Raw genomic sequence first — 19318 nt, 5'->3', positions numbered from 1 at the left:
CCCCATCAGCCCTCTCAGGTGAATATAAAAGATCCCGTGGCACTATTTCAAAGAAGAGCAGGGCAGTTATCCCTGGTGTCCCGGCCAATATTTATCTCTCAATCAACATCACAAAAACAGATTATCTACTTATTATCACATTGCTGTTTGTGGGAGTTTGCTTTGTGTAAATAGGCTGCTGCTTTTCCTATATTACAACAGTGACTACATTTCAAAAGTATTTCATTGTCTGTAAAGTGGTTTGAGACGTCTGGTGGTTGTGAAAAGCACTATATAAATGCAAGTCTTTATTTCTGCACATCGTACCTTCAACAAATGCTTTGCTTACTGGTAATTTAATCCACACTTTAATACAACAGTGCCAATGAACTGGACACTTGGTGACTGTGCAGTCAAGTGATACGACAGTGAACTGTAAATCTTCAATGTTAGGGTAACTGAAAAGGTCAGAACACATATTTTACAACATGCTGCTGATAAAAAGTAAGCTTCTGGTGAGAGGAATTTTGACAAGATCTATGGGAAAAATATCTGCTACAACTACCTGAATATTTTAGCCATTTTGCCAGCAACAGTCCCATGACTTTTGGCAAGTTTCGAAGTACCAAAGCAGTTGCCCAAATTATGGTTTATGTGTACCCCAATTGCTGGGTCCCTTACTTTTAACATTGTGGAGGTCTCAATTGACCAGAAGCTGAACTGTACCTGCCATATCAACACCCATGGCTACAAGAGATGGGCATGTGGTTCACTTCCTGACTCCCTCTCCATCACTTACAAGGCTCAAGTCACAAGTAAGGTGGAATACTCAACACTCGCCTGGATGGGTGTAATCACAATAACACGTAGGAAGCTTGACACCATCCACTTGATTGGCATTCCTGCCATTGGACTCAATACTCACTTCTTCCATCACCAGGACATTGTGGCTGCAGTATGTACTATCGACAGGATGTACTACAGCAACTCGCCAAGCTTATTTTGACACCAACTCACAGCCCCCCAATCTCCATGTTTGAGAAAGATAAGTGCAACAATGGCATAGCAGCACCATCACAGGTTCTCCTCCACGTCACACACCAGCTTGATTTGGACATGTATCACCATCATCATCATCATTATCAGTGGGACAATATCCTGTAATTCCCTATCTAACACCATTATAGGAAAACCATCACTACAACAACTACATTGGTTGAAGAAGTTCTTCAGGTATTCTTCTCAAAGCAACTAATGATGGGTATTAAGCGTGCCTTGTCAACATTACCCAAATCCCATCAACAAATATAAGAAATCTGGATGTTACATCCCGCTCCATATCTACCTGCCACTCCAAGAACTGGCAAAATAGCTTGTTCAAGCCACATAAGTTTCAATGCTAATTACAGCTGAGATTCATCTTTGTAACCTAGTGATTAAAAAGTTCAATACTCATGTAATAAGGCCGATTGCACAAGCAATTTTATTGAAACTGGACAACAGGTTTTATCATTAAATCAGTTATAAAAAAAAAATACTAACATTCCCCAATTTAACAAAAATTGTTGCTTTTCCAGCTTGCTGGTCCTAGTTTTATAATACTAATCATGCAGTTAGCATTTGTTCACAGATTGAAAACATATGTGAGCTGCTGATACTGCAGTCACACATCCTGCTAATATAGCAATGTTGTACAAGTATTTTCTTCAGCGGAAAGTTGCTTGAAACTTTTTTTTTTAATTTGCCGTTAACTAAACAGAGAAGTTGTCTGTTTTTGCACTCTCCCCCTTGAGAGGCTCAACAAGGATGTGTGAGAATAGTTTAAAAAATGAACTTTGCTTACTTTGAGTGTGGTGCTAAAATACTAGAAGAACCACATCATAAGCTCACTGTGTCATGACTGCTGGATCACTTATTTCATTGAAGGAAGTTGGTCCATTACTGATCTTTGAGGATTTTTATTTTGAATCATTGACATCATGTATTATTTTAAACACATGTCGTGATACTGATTACTTGTTTCCCACTCTGTGTAAATATTGGCTGACTGCCAGGTCCCTGTTTTGAAGAAAATCAAAGCATATACATAATCCCGCAGCTGAGAGTCATGCAAAAGATTTTTTTATGCCAACAATAGATATTCTACTTTTTGCAGTTTCCTACCAGTCACTCTCATGTTATTTTGATTTTTTTTTGTATAATGCACTATTTTTTACCATCTAAAAGTATTTCAATTTAATTTAAACTGTTTTCCCTCAATGCTGATTTTGTGAATCTAAGAAGGTTATGTCCAAACAGAAGCCCTAATGTATTCATTGAGAGGAGCTGGCAAAAGGAAGAAGTGGGCTTATTAACGAGAATTTGTGTGAGAGACAGGATGTACGTTGCAGAATACAGCTGCTCGGTACAGCCTATTCAGAAAGCTCAATGGAGTTATACTTTCAAGAGGAAGGAGCATATCCATACATATGTAACAGCTGGCTAAAATCGGAGACCAATTTCTTCCACAGAAAATGAGTGACACCTTTCCCTGTCAGACTGGTCATCTGTCTAATCATTAGCAATGTACTGATTTTAGCTTCCTTGATTATAATTCACTGCAAAGTTATACAAGATTTGTGCTGCAAATAGTTATAACAATTGAATCTATTAATGCACAATGTGTGGTTACTCTCGACATAATGCACAACTAGTCCGCCATTTGAGCATTTGACAAATAACGTAGTTAAAGGCCACATGTTGGTTTCGATTTGTGGCTCAGTTGGTAGTGCTCTTGCATCCTGAGTAGGAAAGTTGTAGGTTTAAGTCCCACTCCAGGACTTGAGCAGAAAAATCTAGGCTGACACTCCAGTGCAGTACTGAGGGAGTGCTGCACTGTAGGAGGTGCTGTCTTTTGGATGAGACATTAAACCAAAGCCCTGTCCGCCTTCTCAAGTGGATGTAAAATTGCATGGCACTATTTCCAAGAAGAGCACAGGAGTTCTCCCTGATGTCCTGGCCAATATTTATCCCTCAATCAACATCATAAAAACAGATTATCTGGTCATTATCACATTGGTGTTTGTGGGAGCTTGCTGTGCACAAATTGACTGCCATGTTTCCTACATTACAACAGTCACTATACTTCAAAAGTACTTCATTGGCTGTAAAGCACTTTGGGACATTCTGTGGTCATGAAAAGGTGCTATTTAAATGCAGTCTTTCTTTTCTTTCATACAATGGGACAGAAGATTGGTTCTAACATTAGGCATTTAAAGTTTAGTTTAGTTTAGAGATACAGCACTGAAACAGGCCCTTCGGCCCACTGAGTCTGTGCCGACCATCAACCACACATTTATACTAATCCTACACTAATCCCATATTCCTACCACATCTCCACCTGTCCCTATATTTCCCTACCACCTACCTATACTAGGGGCAATTTATAATGGCCAATTTACCTACCAACCTGCAAGTCTTTTGGCTTGTGGGAGGAAACCGGAGCACCCGGAGGAAACCCACGCAGACACAGGGAGAACTTGCAAACTCCACACAGGTAGTGCCCAGAATTGAACCCGGGTCGCTGGAGCTGTGAGGCGGCGGTGCTAACCACTGCGCCACTGTGCCGCCCTATAGGATAGTCCAGCGCCCAATTTAGTCTAATATCAAAGCAAAATGCCCAACAGCCATTGTGCTTCACTTAAACAGCACTAAAGAATTCTAATATTCCTATACTGCAGTTTTGAGCAAACGTAGATACAAAATGAGAAACAAGAATTTATTTCAATCTGTCCTTCATTCAGCTCAGTTAATACATTTTCTTGATCCTACCTGTAAAGAACTTCCAACCTGACCCATCACGACTGAATTTCCTGGGTTGGGGTATTCGGTACTCTGACAGGCTCCCAGCATGTGCCCACAAATGGCTCCCAGCAAAATCTCAGCAGTGCTGCAATGGGACTGCTACCATAGCACCCAGAGGTAGAAGGCAGCATTAAAAGGACCAAATTGCTCTGAAGATTGGATCAGCAGATTGACTCAGCGCCTTGGCCAAGGCTGGCCTTCAGTAGATAAGCGATCGGAAGGAGAAGATGTCTATACTAGGCCCTCTCTCCATTTGTTGCGTATAGGGTCATTCTCACCACTCTCATGGGTCTACTGCCATGGTTCACCTAGTGGATCCGGGGATTGGTGGGGAAAGGACAGATGAGAGGGAAATGGCTGCAAATCCAGGCTCTGTGCAACAGTATTTCCATTTGATGGGCAGGAAAGGATCAGCTAGCAGAAATGACAGCAAATTCAGATTGGGGCAGTGATAGTTCTCATCGCTAAATTCTGTCTCTTTTCTGCCATTATCCCACCTAATTTTGGGAAGGACAGTGGAGTTAAGTCCACCACATAGGGTCCTATAAAGAATTTTGCCAAAATAGGAACACCAAATAAATGTGTCACAGTTGACATGGCATATTACTGCATTACATATTACATAATATAAAGTTGAAAGACTTGGTAATGCATATTCCAAGCATAGTGTGCAACAGGAAAACATCTTTCAATGTTCAATGATCAAATTAACAATTCCAAAGTGGAGCTCCATGCACTGAAAGCTAATCTGATCGATAACTCCTGCCATCATCCAGTAACGTTTCATTGCCTTGTGGTAGTTATTATCTGCAGTTAATTAAGATCTTGTTACTGAATCATAGATATTTGGCTATCTGGAAAATTACATTTCTTATATTATATAAAATTATATATTCACACGTTCCTATATTGCCTGAAAAGATTCATGTAATTGAACTTTGATAAATGCCAGAAAATGTACAATGAGTTTATTTTTATGAAGTGTCCTTTATAAGTCACAATATTAGAACACTGTCAATTATTCTCAGACCCTTGGGACAACATTTTAACGCTACAACTGAAAGACAACACCAATGTGACATCCATGGAGGACAATAATCCCTTGTTTTATTGGTCTGTTTTATCACAACCTGAAACTGTTACGTCTTCAGAAGAGTTGCACCTTAATCAAAGAAGAAAATGTGCCAGACTTTTTAATAATCAACAAGCTGAAAATAATTATATTTAACTACTGTTGGCTGCTTTTTAAAACTTATGAAGATTTTTTCAATATTTTTTGCATTCAGAGCTAATGCTGATGAAATTGAGATAACTACCTTGACAGAGTTAGAGTTCAAACATTTGAAGCATCGGAACTAGCACCTTACAAAGATACCACTTTGGACGCTGATCATGTAATTTGACTTTTCAGCACTCAGCATTTCTCCTGATCAATTTCCCTTATTTCTTTTCAGCAGACTTACTACATAAAAATAATTAAGAATAATTAAAGTAATTTCTATTGCCAATACAAAAATCTGTTTTTTTTCCAGGAGTTTTTCAGTTTCTTATTTTGGCAGAAAATCAGAGAAAAAAAACTGGCCCCAAAAAGAATCTGTAAACTTTAAACCGAGTCTGTGCCGACCAAGAACCACCCATTTTATACTAACCCTACAGTAATCCCATATTCCCTACCACCTACCTACACTAGGGGCAATTTACAATGGCCAATTTACTTATCACCTGCAAGTCTTTGGCAGTGGGAGGAAACCAGAGCACCCAGCGAAAACTCACGCGGTCACAGGGAGAACTTGCAAACTCTGCACAGACAGTACCCAGAATTGAACCCAGGTCCCTAGAGCTGTGAGGCTGCGGTGCTAACCACTGCGCTACTGTGCCACCCTGGTGGGAGAAAGTCAGTTTTTATTCGGTGTATTGATAAATTTCAGAAAACAAGAAAAGTTTTAATGTAGTTACTACTGTGGATAAATTTGGATAAATATGAACATTATAATAATTGTAAATTCAGCCAATGCCTGTGTAGAGTCTAAAATAAAAGCAAAATACTGCGGATGCTGGAAATCTGAAATAAAAACAAGAAATGCTGGAACCACTCAGCAGGTCTGGCAGCATCTGTGAAAAGAGAAGCAGAGTTAACGTTTCGGGTCAGTGACCCTTCTTCTGCTCACAGTGTGGTCTCCTCTACATTGGGGAGACGAAGCGCAGACTGGGTGACCGCTTTGTGGAACATCTCCGCTCAGTCCGCAAGCAGGACCCTGAGCTTCCGGTTGCTTGCCATTTCAACACTCCCCCCTGCTCTCATGCTCACATCTCTGTCCTGGGATTGCTGCAGTATTCCAGTGAACATCAACGCAAGCTCGAGGAACAGCATCTCATCTACTGATTAGGCACACTACAGCCTACTGGACTGAACATTGAGTTCAATAATTTCAGAGCATGACAGCCCCCCATTTTACTTTCATTTTTAGTTATTTTTTCTTCCTTTTTTTTTACATTCTTTTTTACATTTTTTACAATTTTTTTTTGCATTTATTTCATTTCATCTTAGTTTGTTCAGTTTGCTTACCCACTGTTTTTTTTTCAGGTTTGCACTTGCTGCTGTTCAATATTCAGTGTATTAACACCTAATCTGTACTAATGCTTTGTCTTTCAACACACCATTAACATATTGTTTGCCTTTGCTCCGTGACCTTTTGGTCAGCTATGTGGCCTGGTCCAATCTGGACCTCCTTTGTTATCTCTTGCCCCACCCCCACCTCACTTGCTTATAACCTGTGACTTTTCTAATATTTGTCAGTTCCGAAGAAGGGTCACTGACCCGAAACATTAACTCTGCTTCTCTTTTCACAGATGCTGCCAGAGCTGCTGAGTGGTTCCAGCATTTCTAGTTTTTATTCCCGTGCAGAGTCTGTTAGGCTTTAATTATATTCATTATATACAGTTGATTATAAATGTCAAATTTTATATGAAATCATTTTCTATAATTATATTTGTTTTGCAAAGCAAGATGAATTATCTAAATGTATTTTCAATATGTGTTCACATGTTAAATAACTACACCTCAGTGTTGAAAATTGGGTCACAAGATGCACATGTATTGCAGGACACAATTTTTAGTGCGAAGAACAAGGGGAATTAGTTTTTCAAAAAACTGGCAGAAAATCTGTTTCTACTGATCCACCAATCTGAAAAATACAGAATTTATGGTGCAAATTGGAAAAAAAAACTGACTTTACTGATTCCTTAAAATAATCAAAATTGCAACAGTACAAATAAATAAAGAAAAAAAAGAATGTTAGAATTCTTTATAATAGTTAATGGCACCAGGAAAGATGCAAACTTCCTCTTTAATTAAAGTATCACTCATCCTATAAGAAACTCTGTTTAAAGTTGCAAATAGTTAGTCCTCATAAAGTAGACATCATGGTTCAAACTTCTCAGGATTCAAGCCCAGGATCATTCCCCTTAAGATAGCCATGAACAAGAGCTGCTCAATAATATAATGAGGCAGGTGTGGTCCCTAGGATCATTGGATTGTTACAACAAAGGATCAGATGTTTGTACAAATGGGTGGTGGTGGTGGTCACAGTGTAGCCCAGCATCTCAAAGGTCACTGTAGTCTGTTATCTAGTATAAAACTTCACCAAAGAAAAACACATGACTATGGAGAAAGTAGAAGAGGAGGCTAAAAGGGCAACATTGGCAAAGAAGGACATTGATATCATATCCAAAGACATGGCTGCTGAACTTCAGTTGTAGATAGATCAAGTCTCAACAGAGTCGAAGGCAAGCTCTTATCAGTGAGATCTTCAGTACTTGCTTGTTTTATCTTTATGAGAGGCAGCCTGCCTTTAAGAGGAGCAGGCTGGCTGAACTACATGGTTTTCTCACAACACTGCCTGCCCCCTTCCAGAGGCAGCATTTACCAGAGGAGAGGAGCACGGAAGCCACTCCAGCCAAATGAGCTGGGTACACCAAGTTTATGAGTTGCCCATTGCAATTTGAACAGGCACAGGCAGGTTGTGAATCACAACACCGCACCCAAAAGACGTGGCTCTCCAATTTCTAGTCCCCGTGTCTTTTTTTATTCATTCAAAGGATGTAGGCTTTGCTGGCAAGTGGCATCCAACAATTCTTCCATGAAGATGAGAGATAGAATGATGCTGACTATGCTTCTTTGAGGAATCCTGCATAATTGTTGCATTAAGAAACTGAATAACCTGCTACCTGCAAACTTAGGCAGTTGAGCAACTCACCACATATGGCACAAAACATCAGTTTTTGAACAAGGATGTGTTGCCAGAGCTTTTTAAAGGTCATAGAAATAACCTAGTAGTGGGCATCAAAAGAGTTGCCCTATTTCTGGAACGTTACAAGTCAGCATTTGGTCGGAAGCCAAATTAGCAACCAGATATAAGGCTGTATACAACTTGTCTGTTCACCTTGACCTACTTAATTTAAAGAGACTCCAATCAGAGCACAAAAAGGCAGGAATACAATATCCTACCCACATCAGAACATATTTTAAAATGTACTGGTGGTCTTATTGTTGTTAGCGGCAATAAAATTACCAAAAGCTACTCCACCAACAACTTGTATTTAGAAAGTGCCTTTAACATTGTAAAATGTCCTAAGGCACGTCATAGCAACATTATAAAACAAAATTTGACTCCTCTGTATCCAATTCACGTACGAAAGAAGAAATGTCCTGCGGATTTGTTTTATAGATAGCAATGTTTTAATAGAAATAAAATTATCATTGTATAAAGCTAAACTATGATTTATAATTTTATGTGAATCAAGAAATTTTGGATTGGATCTGCAGTTCACCTTCAATCTTAAAACAACAATAACTTGCAATTATATAGCGTCTGAACATAGTAGAACGTTCCAAAGCACTTCACATGAGCGCAAACATAGTGTCATTATGGCACAGAAGGCGGCCATTCAGCCCATTGAGTCCATGCAGGCTCTCTGTAGAGCAATCCAGTCAATCCCATTCCCCTGCTTTATACCTGTTGCCCTGCAAGTTTATTTCGCTCAAGTGCCCATCCAATTTTCTTTTGAAATCATTGATCATCTCTGCTTCCACCACCCTCGTAGGCAGCGAGTTCCAGGTCATTACCACTCACTGTGCAAAAGGATTCTTCCTCAAATCTCTCCTGTATCTCTTGCTCAAAACTTTAAATCTGTGTCCCATAGTCCTTTTACCATCAGATAATGGGAACAGCTTTTCTTTATCTACCTTATCTAACCCTGTCTTAATCTTGCACACCTCTATCAGATCTCCCCTCAATCCCATTTGCTCCAAGGAGAATAACCACAGCTTCTTCAACCTAACCTTATAGCTAAAATCCGTCATCCCTGGAACCATTCTGGTAAATCTCTCTGCACTCTTTCAAGACCCTCACATCCTTCCTAAAGTGGGTGGCCAGAACTGGATGCAATACACTAGTTGTGGCCTAACCAGAGCATTATAAAGGTTCAGTATAACTTCCCTGCTTTTGTACTCAATGCCTCTATATATGAAGCACAAGATTCCATTTGCTTTGCTACCTACTCTCTCAGTATCTCCTGCCACCTTCATGATCAATGCACATGAACTCCCAGGTCCCTCTGTTCTTGTACACTCATTAGAACTGTGCCTAAGTCTATACTGTCTCTCTCTATCCCTTCTGCCAAAATGCACCACCTCTCACTTCTACGTATTAAATTCCACCTGCCCATTCTTCTAGCCTATTTATGTCCTGTTGCAGTCGATTGGTACCCTCACTGTCTGCTGCGCCTCCAGGTTTCATCGTCAAATTTTGAAATTTTACTCTGTATTCAAATATGCAAGTCATTTATATACATCAAAAAATCATTTTTTAAATTCAAACTGATACTGACACTACTATTCCATGAGCCTCAGTTTTGTTAACCAGCCTCATATCTCATATGTGGCACTTTGCCAAAAACACTTTCTTCAAATCTATATAGACAACATCCACTGCATTCCCCTCATCAAACTTCTTTGTTAGTTCATCAAAAAATTCAATCAGATTAGTCAGACATGATCTGCATTTTACAAATCTATGCTGGCTTTCCTTAATTAACTCAAACGGCTAAAAGTGCCTATTCATTTTTTCCCTGATTATTGTTTCTGAAACCGTACCCACCACTGACGTTAACCTGACTGGCCTGTAATTACTAGGAATTTCCTTACACCCTTTCTTGAATAAGGGTGTCACATTTGCCACTTTCCAATCCTCTGGCATCTCCCCCCGTATCTCGGGATGATATGAAGATTAGGTCAAGCCCTTCCGCTATCTCCACCCCAACTTCCCTTAGCAACCTGGGATGTAAGTCATCCAGACTGGGTGACTTATCCACTATGAACACAGCCAGCTTTTCCAGTGCATACTGGCTATCAATTTTCACCCCATCCATTACCTCTACCATCTCCGCTTCTACTGATATCTTGTCAGCATCCTCTTTCTTAGTAAACACTGATACAAAGTACTCATTAAGTATTCTAGCCTTGCGATGCGCCTCTAAGCATGTATCACGCACTTTGTCCCTAATAGACCCTACCCCACCTCTTATTACCTGCTTACTATTTACATGCCAGTAGAAGATTTTTGGGTTCCCTTTTATGTTAACTGCCATTCTATTCTCTTATTTTTTTCTTTGCCAGTCTTATTTTCCTCTTCACTTCCCATCTCAACTTATTGTATTTAGCCTGGTTCTCGCTTGAAGAATTCACATGGCATGCATCATGCACCCTCTTTTTTTTGTTTCATCATATTCTCTATCTTCCTCATCATCCAGGAGTTCTGGCTTTGGTTCCCTTGCCTTTTTGATTTGTTGGAATGTACCTAGCCTGTACCTGAAACATCTCCTCCTTAAAGATCACCTCTTGTTCTGTTACTGCATTTCCTGTCAGTCTTTGGTTCCATTTTACCTTGGCTAGATCCCCTCTCATCCCATTGACGTTGGCCCTCTTCCATTTAAGAAGTTCCATTTTAGATTGTTCCTTGATTTTCTCCATTACTAATCTAAGTCTTATGATACATTGATTGCTCTTAGCCAAGTGCTTCCCCACACACACTTGGTCCACTTGAACCACCTCATTCCCAAGCACCAGATCCAGCAATGACTCCTTCCTAGTTGGACCAAGAACATATTGGCAAAGGAACTTTTCCACAACGCATTTCAGAATACATTTGTTCTGAACACAATCAGACGATGATAGCCACCGGGCCAAAGAAGGATCTACTGGGACAGGTGACTAAAAGCTTAGTCTAAGAGGTAGGTTTTAAGGAGCTTCTTAAAGGTGAAAGAGAAGACGGAGAGGTTTACGGAGAGAATTCCAGTGGTTAGGGCCTTGACAGTTGAAGCACGACTGCCAAAGATGGGACAAAGGAAGTGCAAATGCACAAGGAACCAGATTTGGAGGATCGCAGAGCCCTTGTAGCATTGTAGGGCTGGAGGAGATTACAAAGATATGGAGGGACAAGACCTTGGAGGGATTTGAACAGGACATTGGGAATTTTAAAATCAAGATTTTGGGGAACAGCTCAGTAGCCCAAATTAAAATTGGCCCTATAGAGTGCTTTACTTCCCACACTGCTCATAGCTAGCAAAATGTAGTCACGTAAATTTCACTGGAGAGATGTGGTTTTGAATATTTTCTGCTGCTTTCACTATGATTGCATTGCTAAATGATTTGAATGCCTGAAGTGCAACCAGATGCAAATTGGCTATTCATGATCTAAGTAAAATTTTGATTCAAATATGAAGTACTTAGTAATCTAGTTGTACACTTAATAGAATGCAATAGGAGTAGGAAACCAGTTAATCTATCCCAGCAGCTTTAGTTCTACATCATGCCACCACCTTGTTCCCTAAGGATGACCACAGATGTTAAAAGGTAGGGGGAAAAAACTACAAATTGATTAATGCACTCTTTCCCCATACCTATTAATTTAATATATATTCTGGTTAGAAAGCTCGAAAAAATATTGCAAAATGTTAATTGCATTTTTAACAGCTTATTTGTGAAATACTTATACCTCATCATTCTAAAATTATGTTTAGTTCTAAGATTTATTTGATCATGATTTTAACAAATCATACTAGGGGCAGCACGGTGGCGCAATGGTTAGCACCGCAGCCTCACAGCTCCAGCAACCCGGGTTTGGTTCTGGGTACTGCCTGTGTGGAGTTTGCAAGTTCTCCCTGTGTCTGCGTGGGTTTCCTCTGGGTGCTCCAGTTTCCTCCCACATGCCAAAAACTTGCAGGTTGATAGGTAAGTTGGCCATTAGCAATTGCCCCTAGTATAGGTAGGTGGTAGGGAAATATAGGGACAGGTGGGGATGTGGTAGGAATATGGAATTAGTGTCGGATTAGTATAAATGGGAGGTTGATGGTCGGCACAGACTTGCTGGGCCGAAGGGCCTGTTTCAGTGCTGTATCTCTAAACTAACAAATATCCTTTATTAAATGCGTTATTTATTCATTATTGACTCAGTTGGTAAAACGTAGTAAAATATTATGCACTATATATCCAAATCATTGGGAAAAGCTGATGAGAAAACAAGTACAGTGGAATTACTAAGACCAGCATAGCATTCTTTAGCTTTCTTAACAGAGCTGACACAGCACAATCATTAAAGGTTCCTGGCTTAATAACTGTATTTGCTATTAAAATATGAATATTTTACAGTGTAGGGGTCTTTCAATCCAATTTCCTTAATGATATCAAATAATTAACTGAAAAATAGAATACAAAACAAATTTAATCAAAATTCATTTAGCTGGTGGATTTTTAACAATAGAATTAATCATAGAATGATAGAAACCTGCAGCACAGAAGGAGGCCATTCAGTCTATTGCGCCTGTGCTGGCTTTTTGAGAGAGCAGTCATGCTTCGTCTGACACCCGAGCTTTTTGTCGGTAACCCTGTGAGTTCCTCACCTCCAAGAACCTGTCCACTCCCTTCTAAAATTATTTATGGAATCAGTTTCCCCAACCTTTCAAGGTAGAGTGTTCCAGATCCCAACAACTCTCTGTGTGACAAAGTTTCTCATCTCCCCTCTGGATATTTTGCAAATGATTTTAAGTCTACAATGTCTGGTTATTGGCCCACTCATCAGCGTGTTGGTACAGTGAATTCAATAAACAGTTAAAAGAAAAATCCAAACTACACAGAATAGGAATGTTCAGCATACCATTAAAAGCATCATTCTGGTTGCAAATGTGATCTAGAATCGATTTGCTCTGTTTTTTTGAAGTATTACCAATTTATTAAATTAAGCTTCATTTCATGTTTATTTATTAAATACTGCTTAACATAGTGATAAAAAAGGTGATACTAAGTGCATTCCATAATTTCTGAAAAATGTTTAGGACAGAGAAAAAAAAGCCTTTGTGTTAATTTCACTATCTTCAGATTACCACTGGAAATGTAATACTCTATTAGGAACAAATGGCAACATCTGGTATAAAGATATTTTTATTTTTATAGACGAATCAGACAATAAGTATATTTTAATTGTGAATGTGTAAGGAGAAAATATTTAGTGCTGAGTACAATTTATGTACAGTTCAGTTGAACCAAGCTTTGGGAGGTAAACCACCAAAGTATAACTGCTTATTATTGTATGCGACGTATTGGAATGCTTAATTTTGTTTTAACCCATTCAGTAACATATCCTTACTGGAAAGAGCATTCAACTGGGATTAGATTATAGCTAATGTAATTCTATGCCTGAAATTTGCATTTGTGCATTATTCCATATTCACATAGGCAATCCATACCAGATATAATGTATTGTGACCAGTTGATGGAAAGAGTGGTAATGGTCTCAGATCTCAATATACTTAAGGACACAGTATTTCTACATACTGTGCTGTCAAAATTGCTGGATGTTCTTTATAAGAACATAAAAAGTACAGAATATGTAAAATAAGTTGGGTTGTCACACCAATACAGCAAATAATTGTCAACATTTATCTAATCTACACAGTTGAAACTTAATATAGCTAAGTGTCGACATTTTTTCATTCTAGTGTGACAGGTACTTTCATTAAACAGTATGAAAAATTTAAAGATGTTAGTTCCTTTTCTTCTTTACAGAGAACCAGGACATTAAATAACTCAATCCCATATTTAACAGGACAGTTATGCAAAATGACAAAACTATTCTTCAATGTTTTTTCATTCATGGGATTTTGGCTTCGCTGGCTAGGTCAGCATTTATTGCCCAGCCCTAATTGCTCTTAAGAAGGTGGTGGTGAGCTGCCTTCTTGAACTGCTGCAGTCCTTGGAATGTAGGTACACCAACAGTATTGGGAGGAAGCGTGTTCCAGGATTTTGACCCAGTGACAGTGAACGAATGGTGATATAGTTCCAAGTCAGGATGGTGTGTGGCTTTGAGAGGAACTTGCAGGTGGTTGTGTTCCCATGCATCTGCTTGCCCTTGTCCTTGTAGGTGGTAGAAGTCATGGGTTTGGAAGGTGCTGTTGAAGGACCATTGGTGAGTTGCTACAATGCATCTTGTAGATTGTACACACAGCTGCTACTGTGCGTCGGTGTTGGAGGGAGTGAATGTTGAAGGTGGTGGATGGGGTGCCAATCAAGCAGGCTGCTTTGTCCTGGATGGTGTCGAGCATCTTGAGTGTTGTTGGAGTTGTACCCATCCAGACAAGTGGAAAGTATTCCATCACACTCCTGACTTGTGTCTTGTAAATGGTGGGCAGGCAGTGGGGAGACAGGAGATATGCAACTCGCCGCAGAATTCCTAGCCTCTGACCTGCTCTTGTAGCCACAGCATTTATGTGGCTGGTCCAGTTCAGTTTCTGCTCTATGGAAACCCCCAGAATGTTGATACTGTGGAATTCAGCGCTGGCAATGACATTGAACATCAAGGAGAAATGGTCAGATTCTCTCTTGTTTGAGATGGGCATTGCCTGGCACTTGTGTGGCATGAATGTTACTTGCCACCTATCAGCCCAAGCCTGGATATTGTCCAGCTCTTGCTGCATCTGGACATGGGCTGCTTCAGTATCTGAGAAGTCGCGAATGATGCTGAACATTGTGCAATCATCAATGATCATCCCCACTTCTGACCTTATGATGGAGGGAAGGTCATTGATAAAGCAGCTGAGAATGGATGGGCCTAGGACACTACCTTTAGGAACTCCTGCAGTGATGTCCTGGGACTGAGATGATTGACCTCCAACAACCACAACCATCTTCCTTTGTGCTAGGTATGCCTCCAACCAGCAGCGAGTTTTCCTCCAGATTCTCATTGACTGCAGTTTTGCTTGGGCTCCTTCTTGCCATACTGGGTCAAATGCTGCCTTGATATCAAGGGAAGCCTCTCTCACCTCACCTCTGGAGTTCAGCTCCTTTGTTCATGCTTGGACCCAGGCTGTGATGAGGTCAACGGCTGAGTGGCCCTGGCGGAACCCAACTGAGCATCAGTGAGCAATGAGCTGAGCAAATGCCACTAGATAGCACTGTCGACGACCTCTTCCATCACTTTGCTGATGATTGAGGGCAGACAGATAGGATAGTAATTGGCCGGGTTGGATTTGTCCTGCTTTTTGAGGATATACCTGGGCAATTTTCCACGTTGCCGGGGTTGATGCCAGTCTTGTAGTTGTACTGGAACGGCTTGGCTAGGGGTGCAGCTAGTTCAGGAGCAGAAGTCCTCAGTACTATTGCCGGAATGTTGCCCATAGCCTTTGCAATATCCAGTGCCTTCAGCCGTTTCTTGATATCATGTGGAGTGAATCGAATTGGCTGAAGACTGGCATCAGTGATGCTGGGGACCTAAGGAGGAGGTTGAAGATGGATGCAAATGCTTCAGCATTGTCTTTTGCACTGTTGTGCTGGGCTCCCCCATTGTTGAGGATGGGGATATTTGTGCAGCCTCCTCCTCCTACTAGGAGGCTTAATTGTCCGCCACCATTCACAACTGGATGTGGCAGGACTGCAGAGCTTAGATGTGATCATTAATAAAAAGATTAATAAAAGGTCAAGATTTTAAAACAAAAGAAAATGATTAACTGTACATCTGTTAACATGGTATTGTTGACAATTAAGTTAAATTTAACACATGAAAGGAGAACTTTCCTTTGATTGTGTGATGCATCAAAATGTTAATTCTATTTCTCTTTCTACAGATGCTACCAGACGTGCTTAGCATTTCCAGCATTATCTATTTTTATTTCAGATTTCCAACATCTGCAGTATTTTGCTTTTGTGCATTGAAACCTAGTCTGGTTTGAATATAATTACTGCCCTGGCCTGAACATAGACACTGCACTGTTGGGATTTTGTATATGTGCTTTGTCCACATCTCCATGCTTTCACTCTGCCTGCAGTCAGACATTAAAAAAATGTTAATTACAAACTCCTTTCTGATGACTGAATACTTTGTCCAAGAGTCAGCTGCTGGGTAAAATTTAAAGCTATTTAAAGCTAAATGAACCTTTGCCACCCACTGTTAGTTTACTAGCCAAAAAAATTCCACGATCTAGAATGTATTTATTTAAAGGGATGAAAGAATGTAACCATTCTTAAGATCTTAATTACTTAATTTGCATATATCTTCAGAAATTAAGAATGCAAAATTGGCACCATTTGATTGTAATTTGATTGGGATGGACTATACAAGGATTCTTACATACAGAAATCAGAAGGAGAACTAATGCCTCATTCTGTGCAGTAAAGCCTTGGTCCACCACCTTCGAGATTCACTCCCTCCACCACCGCACACAGTGGTAGCAGTGTGCATCATCTACAAGATGCACTGCAGCAACGCACCAAGGCACCTTCGACAGCACCTTCCAAACCCATGACTTCTACCACCTACAGGTCAAGGGCAGCAGATGCATGGGAACACCACCACCTGCAAGTTCTCCTCCAAGCCACACGCCATCCTGACATCGAACTAGATCACCATTCGTTCACTCTCGCTGGGTCAAAATCCTGGAACTCCTGAACTAACAGCACTGTGGGTGTACCTACATCCCAAGGACTTCAGCAGTTCAAGAAGGCACATCAACACCACTTTCTCAATGGCAATTAGGGATGGACAATAAATGCTGGCCCAGCTAGTGTTGCCTACATCCCCTGAACGAATAAAAAAATGGTACAGATATTTAGATATATTTACAACTAATCTTACCTTGTCCCCAGGCTGTGGCCTCATCAGAGATACTTGATCATAGCCTCTGCGAAAAAGAGCCCATAAGGCATCCAATTTTCCCTGGATAAATTATCACAGCAATATTAGGAACAAGTTTTACTGTTGCTTACCAAAAGGTTATCCTATTGCACTTTAGAAGCGATAAACATTATCTCAAAAACCTAGTCCACATTAATCTTATATGGTACCGATTATCGTTACATTTAGCACTGCACAGTTCGAGTAATGACTTGTGTTTGGTGGTTCACAGTTCCTGTAGTGTACATTAGACCCAAGTGCCACTTTTTACATTGTGGTCAAACAGAATAATTGGAAACACATATTACAAAAAATTAGTGATTATATTTTGAGTGTTACTCAGAAATACATTTTGTAAAATACACAAATTTATCAGAAAAGTTGTGTCATGTTACAGGTAGGCTACTTTCAAAGTGCTTCAGAGAGGGGAGAACACCAAAACCATATTTTAAGTTAGAAATTCTGATTTGAAAAAATTCTGAATTAATTATAAATTATTGAATCATTGTATATTTGTGGGCTCAACTGTGTCTCACCAGCTTTTTACATATGTTCAAGATTCTTTGTGCCACAGCAACTATTCCTTGGAAGATACATGGCAAACACTGATTGACAGCTTAAAGTTCTCAGCAGCCATGACCACATCCCACTGCACCATTTTGCACCATTACATTCTGTTATACTGTTGCAGGTTCACTCAAAATTAATTAATTCATTTTCTTATGTGTAAAATATTGACATGAATCATAATTTCTAAGTAGAATCCACAACAGTCTCTGACATAGCCAGGATAATCCATGTGTCTGCACTATTTGGGTGATTATGCAGCACAAAATTACTTGATGGTTTATCTTACTCTTTTTATAATCAGTCAGACCTTACAATATAAGCACTAGGAGAAATAAATTACCTTAACTGGTGTATACCATTTTCTCTGGTCTGGTGGTGGCCTTCGAGGTTTATAGGGCCTAGGATCCAATGGTTCAAACTCTTGATCTGGCATTTTAATGACTGCATTTTTGGGTTTTTCTAATTTTGCACCTTCTTCAGTTGAACCCTTGTCACCCCAACGTACCTGACCAAAAATAAATTAATTCAAAAAGTTAAAATACAGTAAGAAACAGAAATATTGAGATTAACAATATTTAGGAGCCGCAATTCCTTTCAAAAATAATGAGAGTATATATGCTTTCCTCTATAGTTATTAACTTGCTAATGAAATCTCAGGAACAGGGAACTTTGAAACACAAATTCTGAGAATGCAATTTTTTTTTTAAAGCGTCATTAATAACAGAGAAAAGTAAGTATTTTTTTTTTGTTTAAAAGGTGGAATTTCATCCACTTAGAAGCTTCACGAAAAGTGAAGTTGCAGTCAAGTTTAAATTTTGAGTAAGGTAGGCAATGAGTGCTGATAATGTCATATGTCCCGAAGGTTCCTTAGAAAATGTAGTGTCCATCTGAAAATTGTGAAAATGAATCGAGGCACTCCCTAGTGTTTGTAGGAAATATCTGTAATTTAGAAATCAGAAAAGACTAACCTTACAACCTCCTCTTTCAAATACTTTAGAACTCAAGTGCTATTTTATGCAAACTGCTGCATTGAAACAATATTACAACAGAATTATTGGAATAATTAAAATATGTTAGCTGCTAAAATAAAGTATTTTATACAATATATTGCAATGCTCATTTGTTAAGTTGTAAAGCTATTTTTTCAGCAGCACCTCTACTACTTATTAAATGTGCTTTGAATTTGTCAAAAATGTTCAAACATCACTAAAAACATCTATGCAGTAGTACAGAAAATTTGTTTCCAATACTGAAACAGAAAAAGAGAAGGAAACATATGTGGGCTAGTACTTTTTAAAAAAGGTGAGATTTTGTGACTTACTGGAATATTAAAAACAAAGCTTAAACTTACTGCTGTATTTTATGTTCTGTATAAGTAACATAATGGAAATGTATTCTAATCATTTTTGATAGCAATGTTTGCAGACATTTGTGTCAGACTGGGGTGGAACTAAGGTTGAAGAACTGGAGCAGGTTGAAGTCTTGATGTGGCCAACCTGGCACAGCAAATCCAGACCAAGTCCTCCAATATTGCATTGCCATTTGTGTCAGACTCAGAATGGCAATACGATTGGCAATTTAAGTTAACTGAGTAAATTAATAGTGTCCGTTTTTGGTTGTGTCCTGAAATACAAAACTGATTGACCTCAAAGTGATGGGAGGGGAGGGGAATCATAACACTCCCCAACACCACAGTAGTTCAGCCA

The 19318-nt window shown here is 39.5% G+C and overlaps 1 protein-coding gene across 1 annotated transcript in view; it reads right to left on the bottom strand.

Moving 5' to 3' along the window:
* Window positions 1–19318, bottom strand: part of antxr1c (ANTXR cell adhesion molecule 1c) — a 138385-nt gene that overhangs the window by 15136 nt on the left and 103931 nt on the right. Inside the window, exons 16-17 of the mRNA XM_068020706.1 lie at window positions 17953–18117; window positions 17004–17084 (exon numbers count right to left, since the gene is read on the bottom strand). Of these exons, the coding sequence (XP_067876807.1) occupies window positions 17004–17084; window positions 17953–18117 (246 nt within the window). The remainder of the gene's footprint in view (window positions 1–17003; window positions 17085–17952; window positions 18118–19318) is intronic.

Source organism: Heterodontus francisci, chromosome 42 (assembly GCF_036365525.1).
Source record: "Heterodontus francisci isolate sHetFra1 chromosome 42, sHetFra1.hap1, whole genome shotgun sequence".
In the NCBI taxonomy this organism is placed as follows: domain Eukaryota; kingdom Metazoa; phylum Chordata; class Chondrichthyes; order Heterodontiformes; family Heterodontidae; genus Heterodontus; species Heterodontus francisci.
This window is presented reverse-complemented; position numbering and strand designations above follow the sequence as displayed.